This window comes from Anolis sagrei, chromosome 1, assembly GCF_037176765.1.
Source record: "Anolis sagrei isolate rAnoSag1 chromosome 1, rAnoSag1.mat, whole genome shotgun sequence".
In the NCBI taxonomy this organism is placed as follows: domain Eukaryota; kingdom Metazoa; phylum Chordata; class Lepidosauria; order Squamata; family Dactyloidae; genus Anolis; species Anolis sagrei.
Genome location: NC_090021.1, coordinates 195,636,855 through 195,657,108, shown reverse-complemented (window position 1 = coordinate 195,657,108; position 20,254 = coordinate 195,636,855). Strand labels below are relative to the sequence as shown.

Sequence of the window (20,254 nt, the reverse complement as noted above, 5' to 3'; positions counted from 1 at the left end):
TTGCTGTGAGTTTTCCGGGCTGCTGTGAGTTTATCTCTCACCAAATATTTGACACAATAAGTTCTTCCTAGCCAGATCCATTGAAATAAATGAGAGCAGAGCAAGATGTCGGCAGTGTGCTTGAGCAGTTCCCATTTATTTCCATAAGACCTGTATAGAAGTGTCTCCCATTTTTCCAGTCACAAAAGCACTGAAGACCTGCCACTTTTTGCAACACCTTCCCACTCCACATCCATACACTTTATGACTTGGGATGGTGAACCACTGGCAAGATGGAACATCCAACCAGTCTTGGTAATCAAGTTTCAGTTAACATGGTCATAACAAAAATGGTAGTGTCATAAATATCACTAGTCATCTAGCAATGCTCATCTAGTGATAGTGATGTCTATCTAGTTGTTGTCTGCCATTTTAGATACAGTAGAGTCTTGCTTATGCAACATAAATGGGCCAGCAGAACATTGAATAAGCAAAAATGTTGGATAATATACAGGGGCTAAGAAAAAGCCTATTAAACGTCAAAAATTACGAAATGATTTTACAAATTAAGTCCCAAAACATTGTGTTTTACAACAAATCGACAGAAAAAGCAGTTCAATACATGGTAATGTTATGTAGTAATTGTATTTATGAATTTAGCACCAAAACATCGCAATGTATTGAAACAGCTGTGGATCTGGGTGAGAGGCAGACTGAGTTGGATAATTCAGAATGTTGGATGAGCAAAAGTTGGATAAGCAAGACTCTACTGTAGTTGCATTTTGAAAAGAATTTAAATAATGAAAAGAAACAAGCAGTAATGTGATACTTTTTCTTTAAAAATGGCCACTGCAAAGGTAATTAATTACTGGGAAGATTTATTATGAGTCACATAATGCTCTGCTCACAAAGAACTCAGATGTGACTTATCTCACTAGACTAATTACAAGCTGATATTAATCACAGGACATAAATAAAGGTGATATTAATTCAGAGTACTCTATCTAGTTAAATCAGGCTAAGCGTCCAGGGAATCAAGTGAAAACATTAACTCCACAGATGCTACAGTGAACTATCTGCCAGCCAATTCATGAGTGAATGAACATTAAAATATACACCAAGATAAGATGAAAAACTAGAAGAAATGCACTTCCATCAAAGATGATTAAAAGCAAAGGGAAGAAAGAAATCTGCTTCCTCTTTTTCAAATACTCCTGAAATCAAAGTACTAATTTGCATATTATAAGGTACAACAAAGGCTTGATGGCAGCACCTCATAGCAGTGTTCAAAATAGGACTGTACATGTGCATAAATAAGGGAAAACACACAAGCCGAAGGGCCAGGCTTAGCACAGCAGGCTAAACCGCTGTGATGCAGAAAAATCCTACCGATAGAAAGGTCAGCAGTTCAAGCCCGTGTTAGGATGAGCACCCGCCATTAGCCCCAGCTCACCTGCCCGTCTAGCAGAAATGGAAGTAGATAAAGTAGGTACTGCTTTTAGAAGGGAGGTAATAAAGGTGCCCTTAAGGTGCCCTCCTGATTGGAGGAAAGCTCCTCAGCATGAAAGATGAATCAACAGCACACACACACCCCTTGTGGCCGGAGTTGAGCAGAGTCTCTAAGATGACAGAAATAAGATGAGAAAAACTGCCTTTGTCTCTGTTTGTGTTTGCGTTGTCTGTCCTTGTTAACTGTATAATTGGCACTGAATGTTTGATGCTTGTGTGTTCTGTAAGTTGCTCTGAGACCCTTCAGGGTGAGATAAATACTATAAATGAAATAAATAAATTCATATTAATCATCTATAGATTTCCCCCTTCATGTGTAGAATCCCAGAATGAATGCTGTCCTCCATTAAACAGCTAAGCCTACTGACATTACAATGAAGCCATTCACACTACACAAGTATTGTGCTGTCATTTTACTTTAAATGTCATGATTCCATCCTTTGGAATTTTTGGATTTGCAAGTTATGGAAGGCAATTTAAAATATGAGTACCGACGCAGTGTAGTGGTCTGAGTGCTGGACTAGAACATTGGAGATCAGGTGTCAAATCCCCACTTGGCCATGGAAACCCGCTGAAGGGTATTGGGTAAATCGCACTCTCAGGCTCAGATGGAGGTAAAGGTAAACCCTCTCTGAACAAATTCTGCCACAAAAAAGTGACAGATTCACTGTAGAGTTGCCATAAGTCAGAAATCTCTAAGTCGTCCAATTTAACTCTGCTGTCAGCTTCAAGTTGGCCATAGAGTCATGCTGAATGACCTATAAATTCCAAGAAAGGTGATCTCTAAGTTAAAAAATAAAAGAAGCAATTTCTTTATTTGCAGTTTTTCACTTTCACAGGGTTTCTATGTTCTTAATGATAGCAAATGTGGAATGTGAACAGGTCTAATCCCCTTTTAACTAATTCCAAATGAGTGTCCATTACTCACATTTGAAATTTTACTACCACAAACAGCAGCCCTTCCCTGTCCAAAGCATATAACTGGATAGTGCTTTGTCCTTCCCGTGCCAGTTCCGTCCGGCTGTAGTTTCCTCAGACAATATCATTAGTAAGGAAACTGCAGATGACTACAGATGCAGCTGTCAGGAAAACAGAGGCAAACACATTATCCAGCACCCACTCTTGTAAAGCAAGCACTGTCCAAACCCATGATGGCAACAAATGCACAGGAAAGAGGTTGAAGTTTTTGTTCAGCAATGTTTTGATTTATTTCATGTAATGTATGCACTGTTGCATGGAGTATCCGCCACTTGCAAGGGGAAAAGTGAGTTGTAGCACTGATGCAGTTGGATCTGTAATTTCATTAGTAAAGTTCCTCTGGCAATTTAGATATATATGTACCCTAAATAAAAGTATTCTCCTAATCAGGTGAATCTAGTGAGTGTAGAAGGCTTTGACTACCCATGATTAACCTGAGTACTCCTCACAATGAACCCCAATATTGAATTTCTGAATCAGTGAAGAGGAATTCTGCAGGCCTTCAGATATTGCTGGACTGCAACTCTCATGATCCTTCATCATTAGCTGAATTGTAGTATTTTCTGAAATTTTTCAAAATTGAAACCACAGCATGCACCAGTGAGCATACATGAAGGTTTTCACTTTCACACAATGACTTTAGTGTGGATTGAGATCTACCCATGATTGACCTGAGTACTCCTCACAATGAACCCCAATATTTAATGTCTGGCTCAGCAAAATGGAATTCTGGAAGCCTTCAGATATTACTAGACTGCAACTCTCATGATCCTTCATCATTAGCTAAGTTGTAGTCTTTTTCAAAATTTTCAAAATTGAGACCACAACACGAACTAGTGAACATAGAAGAAGGCCTTGGCTTTCATGCAACAACTTTAGTGTGGATTGAGATCTACCCATGATTGACCTGGGTACTCCTCACAGTGAACCCCAATATTTAATGTCTGTCTCAGCAAAATGGAGTTCTGGAGGCCTTCAGATATTGCTAGACTGCAACTCTCATGATCCTTCATAATTAGCTAAGTTGTATTCTTTTTTTAAAAAAAAATCAAAATTGAGACTACAGCACGCACTAGGCATTCCTGACCCTCAGAAGAAGAAAAGACAGTAGAAATTAGTTCGCATTGCTTGTGACAAAAAGAGCAATTTCTCAGTGTCTGATTTTTCCACATTATCTTCTGGCATCCATATTGTCAATTATTTTCTCTCAACAAGCTTTTGAAGGCTTAGAAGCTTAAAACAGAGATAGAGAATTCTACACAAAGCTTCAATTAAACTTCATGTGCACAATAACAGAAGACTATAAAGGAGGAAGGGAATAAATCAACAATTCAAACATTAACGGTTGAGGAGGGAGGGGTGGAGCTAGACCATAATTTAAACAAGTACATTTGTTACTTTCTAATCTGGGGCAGGAAACCTCCTGCTTTCAAAATGTTGATGGGAAACTTATCTCATCATGCTTCACCACTAGCCAGGTTGGTAAGGCTGATGGAACAGGGACTTCAATACATCTAAAGAGCCCAATGCTCTTATTTTCCAATCTAATCCAAACTACCAATATTACATCCCAGCTAGCTAGGTATCCGAAACCATTTTCTCTCATGTAAGTAGCTGAGTGACAAGCTATGATTGCACTTATCCTGGCTTTAACAACCACACTATCCTCCATTACACTTCCTGCTACACCAATGCTTTGCTACAGCTAGAATCGTAAGAGGTAGTACTATAGCAAATGCACTTGCAGCTTTCTCCCTGTCAATAACTTGGCCTTAGCTGGCAGGTAGGTAGATGACAGGTGAGTATCACAAAATTATATTCAGAGTTGTAAGAGTAAAACACATATGTATATGTGAGCAAAACCAGATTGTTATCAGAAGATCCTTATCTAAAGCTTAGACACCCAGGAGCTGGACTTCCAACTATACCACCATAATCACAAGATTGATGGACTGTTGTTGTTACATGCCTTCAAGTTAACTTTAGCTAATAGGAGCTCTATAATAAGGATTTGGGCAAACTTTTTTCAGAAGACGTTGGCCACTGCCTTCTTCTAAGACTGAGATAGTACGACTTGTGCAAAATGCCCCATGAGATTTCCAGAGTATTGAGCGGGAATTCAGACTCTGGTCCTTCAGAATCCTAGTCCAGCACTCTAATTCCGACATCACTCTGGCACTTTTAAGACATCACTTTGGCTCTTTTAAGACTTAGTTGAATATTCACTACATGTGAATATTCAACTAAGTTTAAGGCTTGGGCTCAATAAGCCTATTGACCCAACAACAATGTTGTCCATGTTTCTGAGAGTCACCTACATAGAATCATAGAATCATAGAATCATAGAATCAAAGAGTTGGAAGAGACCTCATGGGCCATCCAGTCCAACCCCCTGCCAAGAAGCAGGAATATTGCATTCAAATCACCCCTGACAGATGGCCATCCAGCCTCTGTTTAAAAGCTTCCAAGGAAGGAGCCTCCACCACACTCCGGGGCAGAGAGTTCCACTGCTGAACGGCTCTCACAGTCAGGAAGTTCTTCCTAATGTTCAGATGGAATCTCCTTTCTTGTAGTTTGAAGCCATTGTTCCGTGTCCTAGTCTCCAAGGAAGCAGAAAACAAGCTTGCTCCCTCCTCCCTATGGCTTCCTCTCACATATTTATACATGGCTATCATATCTCCTCTCAGCCTTCTCTTCTTCAGGCTAAACATGCCCAGTTCCCTAAGCCGCTCCTCATAGGGCTTGTTCTCCAGACCCTTGATCATTTTAGTCGCCCTCCTCTGGACACTTTCCAGCTTGTCAATATCTCTCTTGAATTGTGGTGCCCAGAATTGGACACAATATTCCAGATGTGGTCTAACCAAAGCAGAATAGAGGGGTAGCATTACTTCCTTAGATCTAGACACTATGCTCCTATTGATGCAGGCCAAAATCCCATTGGCTTTTTTTGCCGCCACATCACATTGTTGGCTCATGTTTAACTTGTTGTCCACGAGGACTCCAAGATCTTTTTCACACGTACTGCTCTCGAGCCAGGCGTCCCCCATTCTGTATCTTTGCATCTCATTTTTTCTGCCAAAGTGGAGTATCTTGCATTTGTCACTGTTGAACTTCATTTTGTTAGTTTTGGCCCATCTCTCTAATCTGTCAATATCGTTTTGAATTCTGCTCCTGTCCTCTGGACTATTGGCTATCCCTCCCAATTTGGTGTCGTCTGCAAACTTGATGATTATGCCTTCTAGCCCTTCATCTAAGTCATTAATAAAGATGTTGAACAGGACCGGGCCCAGGACGGAACCCTGCAGCACTCCGCTCGTCACTTCTTTCCAAGATGAAGAGGAAGCATTAGTGAGCACTCTCTGTGTTCGTCCACTTAACCAATTACAGATCCACCTCACCGTAGTTTTGCCTAGCCCACATTGGACTAGTTTCCTTGCCAGAAGGTCATGGGGGACCTTGTCGAAGGCCTTACTGAAATCCAGGTACGCTACATCCACGGCATTCCCCGCATCTACCCAGCTTGTAGCTCTATCGAAGAAAGAGATCAGATTAGTCTGGCATGACTTGTTTTTGATAAATCCATGTTGACTATTAGCGATGACTGCATTTGTTTCTAAGTGTTTGCAGACCACTTCCTTAACAATCTTTTCCAGAATCTTGCCCGGTATCGACGTGAGGCTGACCGGACGGTAGTTGTTTGGGTCGTCCTTTTTTCCCTTCTTGAAGATTGGGACCACATTGGCCCTCCTCCAATCTGCTGGAACTTCTCCCGTTCTCCAAGAACTCTCAAAGATGGTTGCCAATGGTTCCGAAATGACTTCCGCTAGTTCCTTCAATACTCTTGGGTGTAGTTGATCTGGTCCTGGGGACTTGAACTCATTAAGAGCGGCCAGGTATTCCTGGACGACTTCTTTCCCAATTTGGGGTTGGATGTCCTCCAATCCCTCATCCACTCCATCTTGCTGAGGTTGAAGACTCTCTTTTTGTGAGAAGACCGAGGCAAAGAAGGCATTAAGTAGTTCTGCCTTTTCCCTATCCCCTGTCAGCATTGCCCCATCTTCTCCTCGAAGAGGTCCTATCGCCTCCTTGTTTTTCCTTTTTCTACTGACATAAGAATAGAAGCCCTTTTTATTGTTTTTAATGTCCCTGGCAAGTCTGAGCTCGTTTTTTGCTTTAGCTTTGCGGACCTTTTCCCTACAGGTGTTGGCTATTTGTTTGAATTCTTCTTTGGTGATTTCTCCCTTTTTCCACTTCTTGTGCATGTCTCTTTTGTGTCTTAGCACAGTTAGAAGTTCTTTGGACATCCATTCTGGCCTCTTTGCACTTGTCCTATTTTTTCTCTTTGTTGGCACGGTTTGCAATTGCGCCTTGAGTATTTCACTCTTGAGAAGTTCCCATCCATCCGTAGCTCCCTTGTCTTTTAGTATCTGTGTCCACGGAATGCTGCTCAGCGTTTCCTTCATTTTTTGGAAATCAGCTCTCCTAAAGTCAAAAATTCGGGTTTGACTTGTCTTAGTTTCGGCCTTCCTTTGTACCTCAAATTGCAGGAGCACATGGTCACTTGCCCCTAAGGATCCTACCACTTCGACCGCATCGATCAGGTCCTCCACATTTGTTAGGATGAGATCAAGAGTAGCCAATCCCCTTGTTGCCTCTTCTACCTTCTGGACCATGAAATTGTCTGCAAGGCAAGCGAGGAATTTGTTGGACCTTGTACTCTTGGCCGAGTTTGTTTTCCAGCAAATATCGGGATAGTTGAAATCGCCCATGACTACTACATCTCTTTTCTGTGCCTGTTTGGTCAACTGTTGGCAGAAGACTTCATCAAGATCTTCCTCCTGGCTTGGGGGTCTGTAGTAGACGCCTACAACGACATCTTTTTGAGTCCCAGTTCCCTTGATTCTTATCCAGATGATTTCAAGCTGGTTTCCCAGATTGCTGTCTTGAATTTCTTCTGCAGCATAAGAGTTTTTGACATATAAGGCTACTCCGCCTCCTCTCCCCTTTGTTCGGTTTCTGTGAAAGAGGTTATACCCCTCGATATCTACATTCCAGCGATAGGAGTCATCCCACCAGGTTTCAGTGATGGCTATGATATCATATTTGTGGTGTTGTGCTACAAACCAACCCTTCACAGAGAACATCTTGATGAGACTGTGGGTCAACACAGAAACATTACACTAGATAGAGGAAATATGCCTGGTGAATCTAGCAGATCTCCTTGTGTTAAGCTGTTGGATTTATTGAGGCTATGTTATTGGCATTAAATTTCTTTAACAAAGGTGCCTTCCTCCTCCTTTTTAAATAAAGTTTTTCCCCTTAATTTAGTGTTTGGTATTACTACGTCATTTAATGTTGGGTTGTTGTTGCTGTTGTTTTGATGTGTCACTATTAGAATTGGATTTTAGCTGTATTATTTTAATTCAAGCTGTAAGCAGCCCTTATTTAGGTCCTGTTGTTCTGTCTCTCATCCTTTTTAAAGAAAAGGCACACATTCTCGCAAATGTCCATATGACCATTACTGGTATAGCTCATAGTCCATCCCAATGATGCCATTATCAATTTCATAATGAACAAGAATTTCTAGAATATCTTTCTACAGTTTTGTCACCTAACACAACTCCTTCTGGAGAAAACTGGGAGATATATTCTTGTCCACACCCCAAAACACTGTAAATAGTGCAAGATTTAGGCAGGCTTCTTCACTAATTCTTACAGGAGTCCAAAATATTGTCAGTTTTTATTCTCATACTAAACCGCTGAGCTGTTGAACTTGCTGACCAAAAGGTTGGAGGTTCGAATCCGGGAAGTGGGGTGAGCTCCCGCTGTTAGGCCCATCATTTTGAAAACATGCAAATGTGAGTAGATCAATAGGTAATGCTCCGACAGGAAGGTAACGGCGCTCCATGCAGTCATGCCGGCCACATGACCTTGGAGATGTCTACGGACAACGCCAGCTCTTCGGCTTAGAAATGGAGATGTGCACCAACCCCCAGAGTCGGACACGACTGGACTTAATGTCGGGGAAAACCTTTACCTTTACCTACAGTCAGAGGTTTATTCTTGCAAACAAGCTGACTATTACTATGCTTACTTGAACCGTACTCTTAAAAATGTATGAAAACAGGCATTCGCTCAAATTCACCTTCATGACCAGAATAACTCAAATGAACCTCTGTGTTAAAATAAGATCTGTCTTGCAGGACTAGATCCTTTTAAAAAGGGTAAACCAACATATAGCCAGAGGGGAACATAAATCATAACATACAGGTCAAGACATAATGCTTTGATACACATGGTCAGGAATAAATAGTCCTCCTCCTCTTCCAACAAAGTCACTCCTGTGTATTTAACCAAAGCCGAAATTAGAGGAATGTTACCTTGCATATAAGTTCTAAGCAGCATACAAGTCTTCTAACTGTATTAACATATCTCTAGGAAACAGCACTTCAAGGCAAAAGACAAATCATCGTTTATTTATTAGGACTTCATTGCACAAAGCTGCTACTCCACAGTAGTCATGCAATCACTAATCCCGGATACATACCTTCACCATCACACATCTCTTTATTCATGTAATTATGCTAATTTGTTGTTCTATGGTCCCATGTTCCTACTTCCTTATGGTTTCCACAAGTGAAGCAGAACATCATAAACAGGAGAGCTGGATGGTGGTAGTCCTTCCACTACTACAGCGCCCATCACCCACTCCCGGCTTATATTTCCTACTTTCCCATACACCTGATATGTTCCCCCTCTTTTAGGTGTATTTCAGAAAAACCCTAATAAATATTAATTAAAAAAATTATCTCAGGCTTGCACATCTCATAATCATAGGTATGTTAACCTGGAATATCAGTACAAAAAGGGATCTTGCAGCAACTTTGAGACTGAAAGAATTTATTTATTTATTTGCAGCATTTATATTCCACCCTTCTCACCCCATAGGGGACTCAGGGTGGATTACAATGCACATATACATGGCAAACATTCAATGCCATTAGATATACAACATACATATATAGAAAGAAACAGAGGCAATTGAACATTCCAGCTTTCTGGCTTCATGAGGATAGGCTCGATTCTGGCCACAGGGGGAGATGCCACTTCACCGTCCACTTGTGACACGGAGTCCTTGATGGAGGACTTCCTCATTCTTACACACACTGCTGGAAGGTTTTATGGTGTCCTAAATTAGTTAAATTAGCCTCTCCGCATAAAGCGGTACCTAAATTTCCTGCTTGACAAATGCAACTGTCTTTCGGGCTGCATAGGTCGACAGCAAGCTAGACTATTAATGGGAGGGAGTTCACTCTGACCCAGGCTGGCTTTGAACTCATGACCTGTTGGGACTCAGCCTGTGTTTGAGCCTGTATCTGCGATTGTGTTTCCCCCTTCTAATGTTTCTGGGTCTGACTTGGATAGTGAACCTGATGTGATCAAATGAGGATGAGGTGCAAAATCGAGACACTTTGGACAATAAGGTTACTGCAGACTCTGATCGAGAAGAGTCGGGGAAAGGCTAAGTTCTCATGAAAAAGTTTTTATCACAGCAAGGGAAGAAAGTTTACTCCCTTCTCCAGGCTTGAGTTTGCAAGATACGTTTCACACCTGCTGCAGTTAATGAGTAGATAGATAAGACCAGTCACCGTCTGGAAATCAGCCAGAACCGTCGAGAGGCCCAATGTTTACGCAGGTCAGAAAGAATTCGGCAGTTAAGGCCAAAAACTGGGGGAGTAGAAACCAGGTTTTGGGACTTAAATTGAGCTCTTAGAGAATTGTCTTTAGACCAGGCATCGTTTGGAATCAAGCTCAAGTCTCCTGGATATTCCTGTTTCACGTGGCCTCGTCTCTAAGGATTCATGGCTTTTCAAGTGGATTAGCAGTGGCTAGTCTGTTCATGGTTTTATTTTGAAGGCTTTTGGTTATTCATTGCATTTGGATTATTTCTGCAAGCTTTGGAACATTGTTATTATTCCTATGTTTGTACACTGCTTATGTTGCTGCTTTATTTGGCTTTTTGCTTTTGGACCTCTACTTATTTTATATTCATCTCTTTTATCGGCTGCAGTTATTCTTCAAATAAAAAGGACTCTTCCTTCATTCAAGGTGTGGTGTAATTAATGATTAGAGGGCCCTGTTCCTGTTCTAGGATGCAACATGACCTCTCAGTCAGTAGTGATTTAATGCAGCTGGCTACTAATTAGCTGCGCCACATAAGCTTTCATAACTCTTCATTCTTTCAGTCTCTATACATTATCCCTTTGTATGCATCTGTAATTGTTCACCTTCTTGACCACTGGAACTGATACAATGGTGACATAAGAATCTTCAAAACCAAATCCAAGTATCTTAATCAAACAGTTAAAGCCTTTATTCCCCCCCCTCCCATTTAAGAACAAACCTGGACAAAAATGTATGACTCTTGGGAGTCAAACAATATATAGCTTTATTTTATTTATGGCTGTGCAAATTGTGAATATTTAATCTGACAAATAACAAATCCTTTTAATTTTTCCAATGTATCCTGTTAACTACCAATCCAAGAAAGTTCAGTACCCCTTTAGCACCATCTCATACACATATTCAATGGAGCTAACTCCCAAGTAAGCATGCTTAGGATGGCTGATTAACTGCTGCAATTCTGTCCATTTTATGTGGGGATAAATGGCACTGAAAGCCCCAAAACGTACTACTGGGTTTGCAGAGCTGTGTGATTGTGCAAGGTGTCCATGTGTTAACATAAGGAAAGCGCTAACCAGAAATTAATGTCAAGACAGCTCCCTAATTTCAAGGGTATTACTTCTGTAATGCAAGATGCCTATGGGATGAGAATGTTTATGTCACGCTCCAAAGTGTTACAAAGGTTCCCTGTACAGCAAGTACCGCAAATGGTTCAACTGCTATAACTACCAATTAGTATGCATACAATTGTTCATGAATTAAAATGCATGTATGCTGTTCAGTAAATCTGATTCAGAAACCTGAATTTAAATCGGTCTGGATTTAAATTAAGTCACCTTGATTGAAATAAATTCACGATGAAAGTCATTTAGTTGAATGTGACTTACGCTTCCTCTGGACCGAGTCCAAGGATCTGGAAGGGAGTTGTGGAAGGAAGCATTATCATTAAATACTTGGCTCTACTCCTAAGCATGCTTACTAGGGAGCAAAAACTACTGAACTCAATGGAATTTCCTTCTAAGTAAATGTGATTGGCACTATCCTACAAGAAAGCAATTCGCTAATTCCCTCAATGATTTTGTTCTCATGGCTTGGAAATATATGCACAAGAAAGATAACTCCTGCTACACGTGTCCTGCCTTTCAAGACACCTATAACTTCCTATTAACGCATGACCAATTAAGTCAGCCTTTAGATTTTAAGGGAAGATCTTCTACTTGCTTGACTTAGCAGAAATGCATCTTTGTAAAGCAAGAGCTAGCTTGTTGAGTCTGTAGGTGCATCTACATTGTATAATTAATGCACCACTTTAACTGATCGTGGCCCAATGCTATGGAAACATGGAAGTTCTTGTTTTATAAAGTCTTTAGCCTTCTCTACCAAAGAGTACTGGAGCCTCACCAAACTACAACTACCAGGACTACAAAGCAATTAAAGTGGTGTCAAACTGCAATAATTCTACAATGTAGTTTTAGCTTTCTCCATGGCCACCGTGAGACTAAAACCAAACCAGACAGGAGGGAAACAATCCCCTGTTTCGGTCTTATTCCACTGCCTGTCCACCAGCATTAAATTCCAGCCTGAGGAAAAGTTGCATAGTACTTTGAAGTTTGCATACCACATTATGTGCGCTGGCTGATCCCCCAAAAGCTATTATCTTATGGTCCCTGTAATGTTTTCTTTTGACATCTTGATCTTAAAATGCTTATGCTTATATAGGAATGTTTGTGAATATTTAATGAATAGCAAAATACTACAGGTCTACTCAGAAGTAACTTCCAGTTTCAAGGATACGTACTTCCAAAACTTCACATATGTGTGGTCGATTTTTTTCTCGTGTCAGAAGTGACTTAAGAACATATTGCAAGTTGCTTCTGGTGTGAGAGAATTAACCATCTGCAAGGACGTTGCCCAAGGGACACCTGGATGTGTTACCATTCTGCTGGGAGGCTTCTCTCATGTCCCCACAAGATAGAGCTGACAGATGGGAGCTCACCCCATCTCACGGATTCGAACCAGCAACCCAACCTTCAGGTCAGCAGTCCAGCCGACACAAGGGTTTGACCCATTGTACCACCGCGGCTCAATATGTGTGGTAACTTTAGCTATTATTGAATGCAACTTCAATACTTCCCACTGATGGCTATTCATGACTTGCAGTACAACACCATCTGAAAGGTAGCATGATTAAATATATTTTTATTTTAATCTAAATTACTTTTAATGTTTTGGAATTGTATGTGTTTTAAGGCATTGAATAATTGCCTCTATGTAAGCTGCCTTGAGTCCCATTCGGGGTACAGAAAGCGGGTTATAAATAGAGGAAATTATTATTATTATTATTATTATTATTATTGACAAACTAATAATAATAATAATAATAATAATAATAATAGACAAAGAAAAACATGGCTGTGGCTTACAAATGGAACTTTGAAAAAGGAGACGGAGGGCCTGATTCTGGCAGCCCAAGAACAACCCATTAGAACAAATGCCATCAAAGCCAGAATTGAAAAGTCAGCAACAGATCCCAAATGTAGACTTTGCAAGGAAGGAAGCAGATGAAACAACTGGCTTATGTGAGTCCACACTGCCATACATTCCAGTTCAAAGCAGATAAAAACGGATTTTATCCAGCTGTGTGGAAGGGGCCTGAGAAAAAGATATGGTTTTTTTTCTGATGCAAGTTAAGCTACAGTACTCACAGTGACTTGTGGATACATCAACTCAGGTTTGTTTTTTTTTGGGGGGGGGGGGGGGGGCTTCCACACAGTTGAATAAAATCCCACATTATCTGCTTTGAACTGGAATATATGGTAGTGTGGACTCAAATAACCCAGTTCAAAGTAGATATTGTGGGATTTTCTGCCTTGCTATTCTGGGTTATATGACTGTGTTGAAGGGCCCCCAGAATATCAAGGCAGAAAACCCCACAATATTTAATTTGAACTAGATTATCTGTGTCCACACTGACATGTATTCCAGTTCAAAGCAGGAAAAGTGGAGTTTTATTCAGCTGTGTGGAAGGGGCCTGGGTGGCTTTTGTTGACTAAAATTTCCAGCCTTATACCTGAGTATATAGAGTATAAACTTGAGGATTGTATAGGATGGAGCCATAGGGATGGAAGAGGAAAGCAAAGTATTTATGAAAAGGGAAGTAATGGCCAAAATAGAGAACTAAGCAATGCAATACACACAGAGAGAGGTCATTCTTAATTTCAGAACGGGAACAGCTGCATCTTCCCAAAGACGATTTCCATATCGTGGAATATATACGTCTTGGCAAGCATCCCGGGGGGTCAAAGCAGCACTGAGACAGACAGCCTTTCAAGGCTCCCTTCTTCTTCCTTTCCAGCATTTCAGCAGTTGGTGGCCATCAATATTAAAGCAACTGCAAGGTGCACCGGAGGCAGTGCTATCCGACCGGAGTTATGGCTGCTGTCGGGCATGGGCCTAGCTCTCTCTCACAGCCACAGAAAGAGCAAAACGGTACCCCTGAATGTCGCCTAGAGTTTCTGCTGTATCTGCAGGTTTTTAGCTGAGTTATCGACAAGCCGGGGAGAAGCCAGCTAATGCCCGACCACCAACATCCATGTAACCACTTCCTCCCAAACCAGCCTTGCTTTAAGTGTCTCCCATGAAGGCCAAAGCAGCCAAAATATACTTCCTCACATTTGGATAATAAGCCCACAGCACAATCTTTAATGCCCCAGCAAAGAGGCGGATGGCGGGGGGGGGGGGGGGATGGAAATGTTAAACTAAGGACAGGAACTAGTAGGAAGGACCTGGAGAAGAGTTAAGAATTGCAAAAGTAGGGTAAATCAACGGGGTAGGGCAGGGATTAGCAGATCTGAAGGAAAGGGAAAATACTGGGACCCCAAAATGAGGGTGCAACTACATTGTAAATTAAATACAGTTTGACATCACTATTTCCTGCCCTGGCTCAATGGTATAGACTCCTGGGGGAGATACCAGTACTCTTAGGCACAGAAAGGCTTGCAAAACCACAACTCCCATGATTCCGTAGCATTGAGTCATGGCAGCAAAAGTAATGTCAGACTACATTCCTTCTATAGCGCACACTGAGATGTGGTTTGGAGAGGTACCAGTACTCTTGGGCACAGAAAGGCTTGCAAAACTACAACTCCCATGATTCCGTAGCACTGAGTCATGGCAGTAAAAGTAATGTCAGACTGCATTCCTTCTATAATGTTGAGCTTGTCACCTGGGGAAAATGTGTCCTGAAGGCCAAAATTAAAAATGAAAGCGAGCTAAAACAGATAATAGAATCATAGAATAATAGAGGTTGAAGAGTCCTCGTGGGCCATCCAGTCCAACCCCCTACCAAGAAGCAGGAAAATTACATTCAAAGCACTCCTGGCAGATGACAATTCAGCCTCTGCTGAAAAACCACCAAAGGAGGAGCCTCCACCACACTCTGGGGCAGAGAGTTCTACTGCTGAACAGCTCTCACAATCAGGAAGTTCTCCCTAATGTTCAGGTGGAATCTCCTTTCTTGTAGTTTGAAGCCATTGTTCCGCATCCTAGTCTCCAGGGCTGCAGAAAACAAGCTTGCCCCCTCCTCTCTATGACATCCCCTCACATACATGGCTATCATGTCTCCTCTCAGTCTTCTCTTCTTCAGGCTAAACATGCCCAGCTCTTTAAGCCGCTCCCCATAGGGCTTTTTTCTGTTGATCATGGGGGTTCTGTGTAGGAAGTTTGACCCAATTCTATCGTTGGTGGGTTTCAGATTGCTCTTTGATTGTAGGTGAACTATACATCCCAGCAACTACAACTCCTAAATGTCAAGATCTACTTTCCCCAAACTCCACCACTATTCACATTTGGACATAATGAGTATTCGTGCCAAGTTTGGTCCAGATCCATCATTGTTTGAGTCCACAGTGCTCTCTGGATGGAGGTGAACTACAACTCCAAAACTCAAGGTCAATGCCCAGTGAATGAAAATGCATCCTGTATAACAGATATTTACATTACGATGCATAACAGTAGCAGAATTTAGTTATGAAGTAGCAACAAAAATAATTTTATGGTTGGGGGTCACCACCACATGAGGCTCTGTATTAAAAAGGGAGGCTTAGAAACACCGCTGTAGAAAGAATGCAGTTAACGGCACGCCATGCAATCATGCCGGCCCACATGACCTTGGAGATGTCTATGGACAACGCTGGCTCTTCAGATTGGAAATGGAGATGAGCACCAATTCCCAGAGTCGGACACGACTGGACTTAATGTCAGGGGAAAACCTTTACCTTACCACTTCACCATCTGGAGCAGGCATCCTCAAATTACAGCCCTCCAGCTGTTTGGGCCTTCAAGTCCCAGAATTCCTGACAACTGAAGAAGCTCGTTAGGTGTATTGTCAAAGGCTTTCATGGCCAGAATCACTGAGTTGTTGTGGGTTTTTCGGGTTATATGACCATGTTGTAGAAGCATTCTCGCCTAGCGTTTTGCCTGCATCTGTGGCAAGCATTGTCAGAGGTTGTGAGGACCTCTGCTGATGCTTGCCACAGATGCAAATGAAACATCAGGAGAGAATGCCTCTAGAACATGGCCATACATCCCAAAAGATCTACAACAAACCTCTGCGGATGTTTGCGACAGATACAGGCGAAACGTCAGGAGAGAATGCTTCTAGAACATGGTCATACAACCTGAAAAAATTACAACAAACCTCTGAGGATGCTTGCCACAGATGCAGGCGAAACGTCAGGAGAGAATGCTTCTAAAACATGGCTGTACAACCCGAAAAACCTACAACAAACCTCTGAGGATGCTTGCCACAGATGCAGATGAAACATCAGGAGAGAATGCTTCTAGGACACAGCCATACAACCTGAAAAACCTACAACAAACCTCTGAGGATGCTTTCCATAGATGCAGGCGAAACGTCAGGAGAGAATGCTTCTAGAACATGGCCATACAACCTTGACAACCTACAACAACCCTCTGGGGGTGCTTGCCATAGATGCAGGCAAAATGTCAGGAGAGAATGCTTCTAGAACACAGCCATACAACCTTGACAACCTACAACAACCCTCTGCGAATGCTTGCCATAGATGCAGGCGAAATGTCAGGAGAGAATGCTTCTAGAACATGGCCATACAACCTTAAAAACCTACAACCACCAAGCTTGTTAGGGCTTCTGGGAGTTGGAGGCCCAAAAAGCTGGAGGGCCGCAGTTTGAGGATGCCTGATTCTGTAGCAATGTGGGGTACAAATTTGATGAGGCACGGTATAGAAAGGCCTGGCCAAACTACATCTCCCATGAATGAGTCCACATCCTGGCTGGAGGAGGGCTACGAAAGAGTTCAAAGGAGTGCCAAACTTGCAGCGTAAGGCAAGGAGGACCTTGGTTCCCGGGAGTGGGGGGGGGGGGGGGGCTGCACAGACAGGCGAAAAGGCGTGCCTTTGCAAGCCACCCAAGAGGCAGGCCAGGGCTGTCAGAGCTGCGCCAAGGAGAGAAAGGCCACGAGGCCGGGCGCGCGCCGCAAAGGCAGCCAGGCCCGGGAGGCACCACTCACCGATCACCTCCTGCAGCTCATAGGCGTCCCGCAGGATGGGCCAGACGATTGCCGCTGCTGGGGCCGGGCTGGCCGGAGGAGCAGCAGCAGCAGCAGCAACTGGAGCAGCAACAGTGGGCTCTGGCTGAGGCTGTGGCTGTAGCTGAGGCTCCTGCTCTGCCTCCTCCTGCTGCTGCTGCTGCTGGACGTGGAGAGGCGAGTCGCCCGGCTCCGCCATGATGCAGCAGGAGCAGCAGCAACGGCGCCTCTAGTGCCGGCAAGCAAGAGAGAAAGCGAGCGTCCTTCCTCCTTCCTCCTCCTCCTCCTTTAAACTTCCCTGCCGGCGGCACCACCTTTAACCCGCCTCATCTGCCTGCCTCCGCCGCGCATCCGCTAAGGGGCGGAGGCTGGGCCGCCATCCGGAGGAGGAGGAGGAGGAGGAGGAGGAGGAGCCGCTCAAGCCTCCCAATGCAGCACGGGCCCGCTCTCCCTCCCTGCCAGGGCTCCAGGCGAGGGAATCCTCGGGGTCCAGCACTCTAGTCGAGGCCACACACCTTGTCCAACCACAGCGCCTAGTACCACCCCATAGCATTCAGCCCTCAGTGGCGCAATGGGTTCAATAGGTCAGAGCAGGGGTCCCTAAACTTTTTGAACAGAGGAGAGGGCCGGGTCACAGTCCCGCAAACTGTTGGAGGCCCGGATTATAATTTGAAAAAAACGTGAATGAATTCCTATGCACACTGCACATCTCTTATTTGCAGTGCAACCCCCCCCCCCCCCCCAAATCGAAAAGCAAAAACCCACACTTCTATATAAATGAAATTGTCATGTTCGTTTGTGGGATTAACAGAACTCAAAAACCACTGGACGATTTGACAACAAATTTGGACACAAGACACCTAACAACCCAATGTATGTCCTTCACTCAAAAAATTGATTTTGCCAGTTGAGAGTTGTAGTTGCTGGGATTTATAGTTAAACTGCAATCACAGAGCATTTTGAACCCCACCAATGATGGAATTGAACCAAACTTGGCACACATTTCTCCCATGACCAACTGAAAATACTGGAAGGGTTTGGTGGGCAGTGTCCTTTCGTTTTGGAGTTGTAGTTCACCTACATTCAGAGATCATTGTGGACTCAAACAATGATGGATCTGGATCAAACTTGGCACAAATACTCAATATGCCCAAATTTGAACACTGGTGGAGTTTGGGGAAAAAAGAATCCTGACATTTGGGAGTTGTCGTTGCTGGGATTTATAGTTCACCTACAATCAAAGAGCATTCTGAACCCCATCAACGATGGAATTGAACCAAACTTGGCACACAGTTCTCCCATGACCAACAGAAAATACTGGAAGGGTTTGGTGGGCAGTGTCCTTTCGTTTTGGAGTTGTGGTTCACCTACATTCAGAGATCATTGTGGACTCAATGATAGATCTGGACCAAACTTGGCACTGATACTCAATATGTCCAAATGTGAACACTGGTGGCATTTGGGGGTTGTATTTGCTGGGATTTATAGTTCAATCAAAGAGCATTCTGAACTCCACCAATGATGGAATTGAACCAGTCTTGGTACACAGAACTCCCATGAACAACAGAAAATACTGGGTTTAGTGGGCGTTGACCTTGAGTTTTGGAGTTGTAGTTCACCTGCCTTCACCACGGCAGCGTTCCCTGGCCACGCCCACCCAGCACCGCTCCGTCAATTGCGGACACCCTCTGCTCCAGCCGCTCTGCTTTGCAGAGGACCCAACTGGGAGGCTGATAATGTTTTAATGTGTATAGTGCTGATATTTTAATCATGTTATGAAGTGACATTGTGTTGTTATTGTATATTCTTTGTATGTTAACACATGTTGTGAACCGGTCCGAATCCCTCTTTGAAGGTGAGAAGGTCGGTATATAAAACCTCGAAATAAATAAATAAATAAATTCTCCCTCCCACACAGGCAAAGCGGCCGGAGCAGAGGGTGTCCGCAATTGACAGAGCGGCGCCAGGTGAGCGTGGCCAGGCCAGGGCGCACGGGCCGGAGAAATGACCTCGGCGGACTGCATACAGTCTGCGGGCCGTAGTTTGGGGACCCCTGGGTCAGAGGTTCGAATCCGGGGAGAGCGTGGAGGAGCTCCCTCTGTCAGCTCCAGCTCCCCATGTGGAGACATGAGAGAAGCCTCCCCTCCCACAAGGATGGGAAAATATCAAAACTTATCCCTGGTAGATAGCTACCATACAATTGCACTAGAGGACAGATATTCCTAGTTTTTTAGTCAAATCCTTGCAAAAATTAAACCCACAGGCGGGTTTTCATACCAGCCCATCAGATTGGTTTTGTGTGGATCATGGAAATATTATTGGGTTGCAAGCCTTTTTTATTATCTATGGCAGGGGTCCTCAAACTATGGCCCGGGGGACGGATACGGCCCTCCAAGGTCATTTACCCAGCCCTCGGTCAGGGTCAGCCTAAGTCTAAAATGACTTGAAAGCACACAGCAACAATCCTATCTCGTCAGCCAAAAGCAGGGCCACACTTCCCATTGAAATACGAATAAGTTTATATTGTTAAAATTGTTCTTCATTTGAATTACTGTATCGTTTTTAAGTGGTTTTTTGCACTACAAATAAGATATGTGCCGTGTGCATAGGAATTCATTCATGATTTTTTCAAATTATAATCTGGCCCTTCAACAGTTTGAGGGATTGTGACCCGGCCCTCTGTTTAAAAAGTTTGAGGACCCCTGGTCTATTGCATTGCATTTCTGAAGGCTTGTTCAAAGAGGCAGATGTTTACTTTTTTTGGGAGGGAGAGGGTCAATCTAATATCCCTAAGGAGGGTGTTCCACAGCCGAGGGGTCACCACTGAGAAGGCCCTGTCTCTTGTCCCCGCCAGACGAGCCTGTCAAATTCTAATCCGGCTCTCCAACAGTTTGAGGGACTGTGACCTGGCCATCTTTTTAAAAAGTTTGAGGACCATGTGATCAAAACTAGACATGTTCAGGACTAAGACTCCATTTTAGAATCCCATTTCCCAAATGGATATGGAGATACATGTTTGCCAAAAGGTTATGGCATCA

At 43.2% G+C, this 20,254-nt stretch overlaps 1 protein-coding gene across 1 annotated transcript in view; it reads right to left on the bottom strand.

The window, feature by feature from the left end:
- STK39 (serine/threonine kinase 39) overlaps window positions 1-17,599 on the bottom strand; it is a 152,236-nt gene extending 134,637 nt beyond the window's left edge. The window contains exon 1 of the mRNA XM_060778477.2: window positions 17,199-17,599. Coding sequence (XP_060634460.2) covers window positions 17,199-17,415 — 217 coding nt within the window. The 5' untranslated portion in view covers window positions 17,416-17,599. The remainder of the gene's footprint in view (window positions 1-17,198) is intronic.
- Window positions 17,600-20,254: the final 2,655 nt, after the last annotated feature.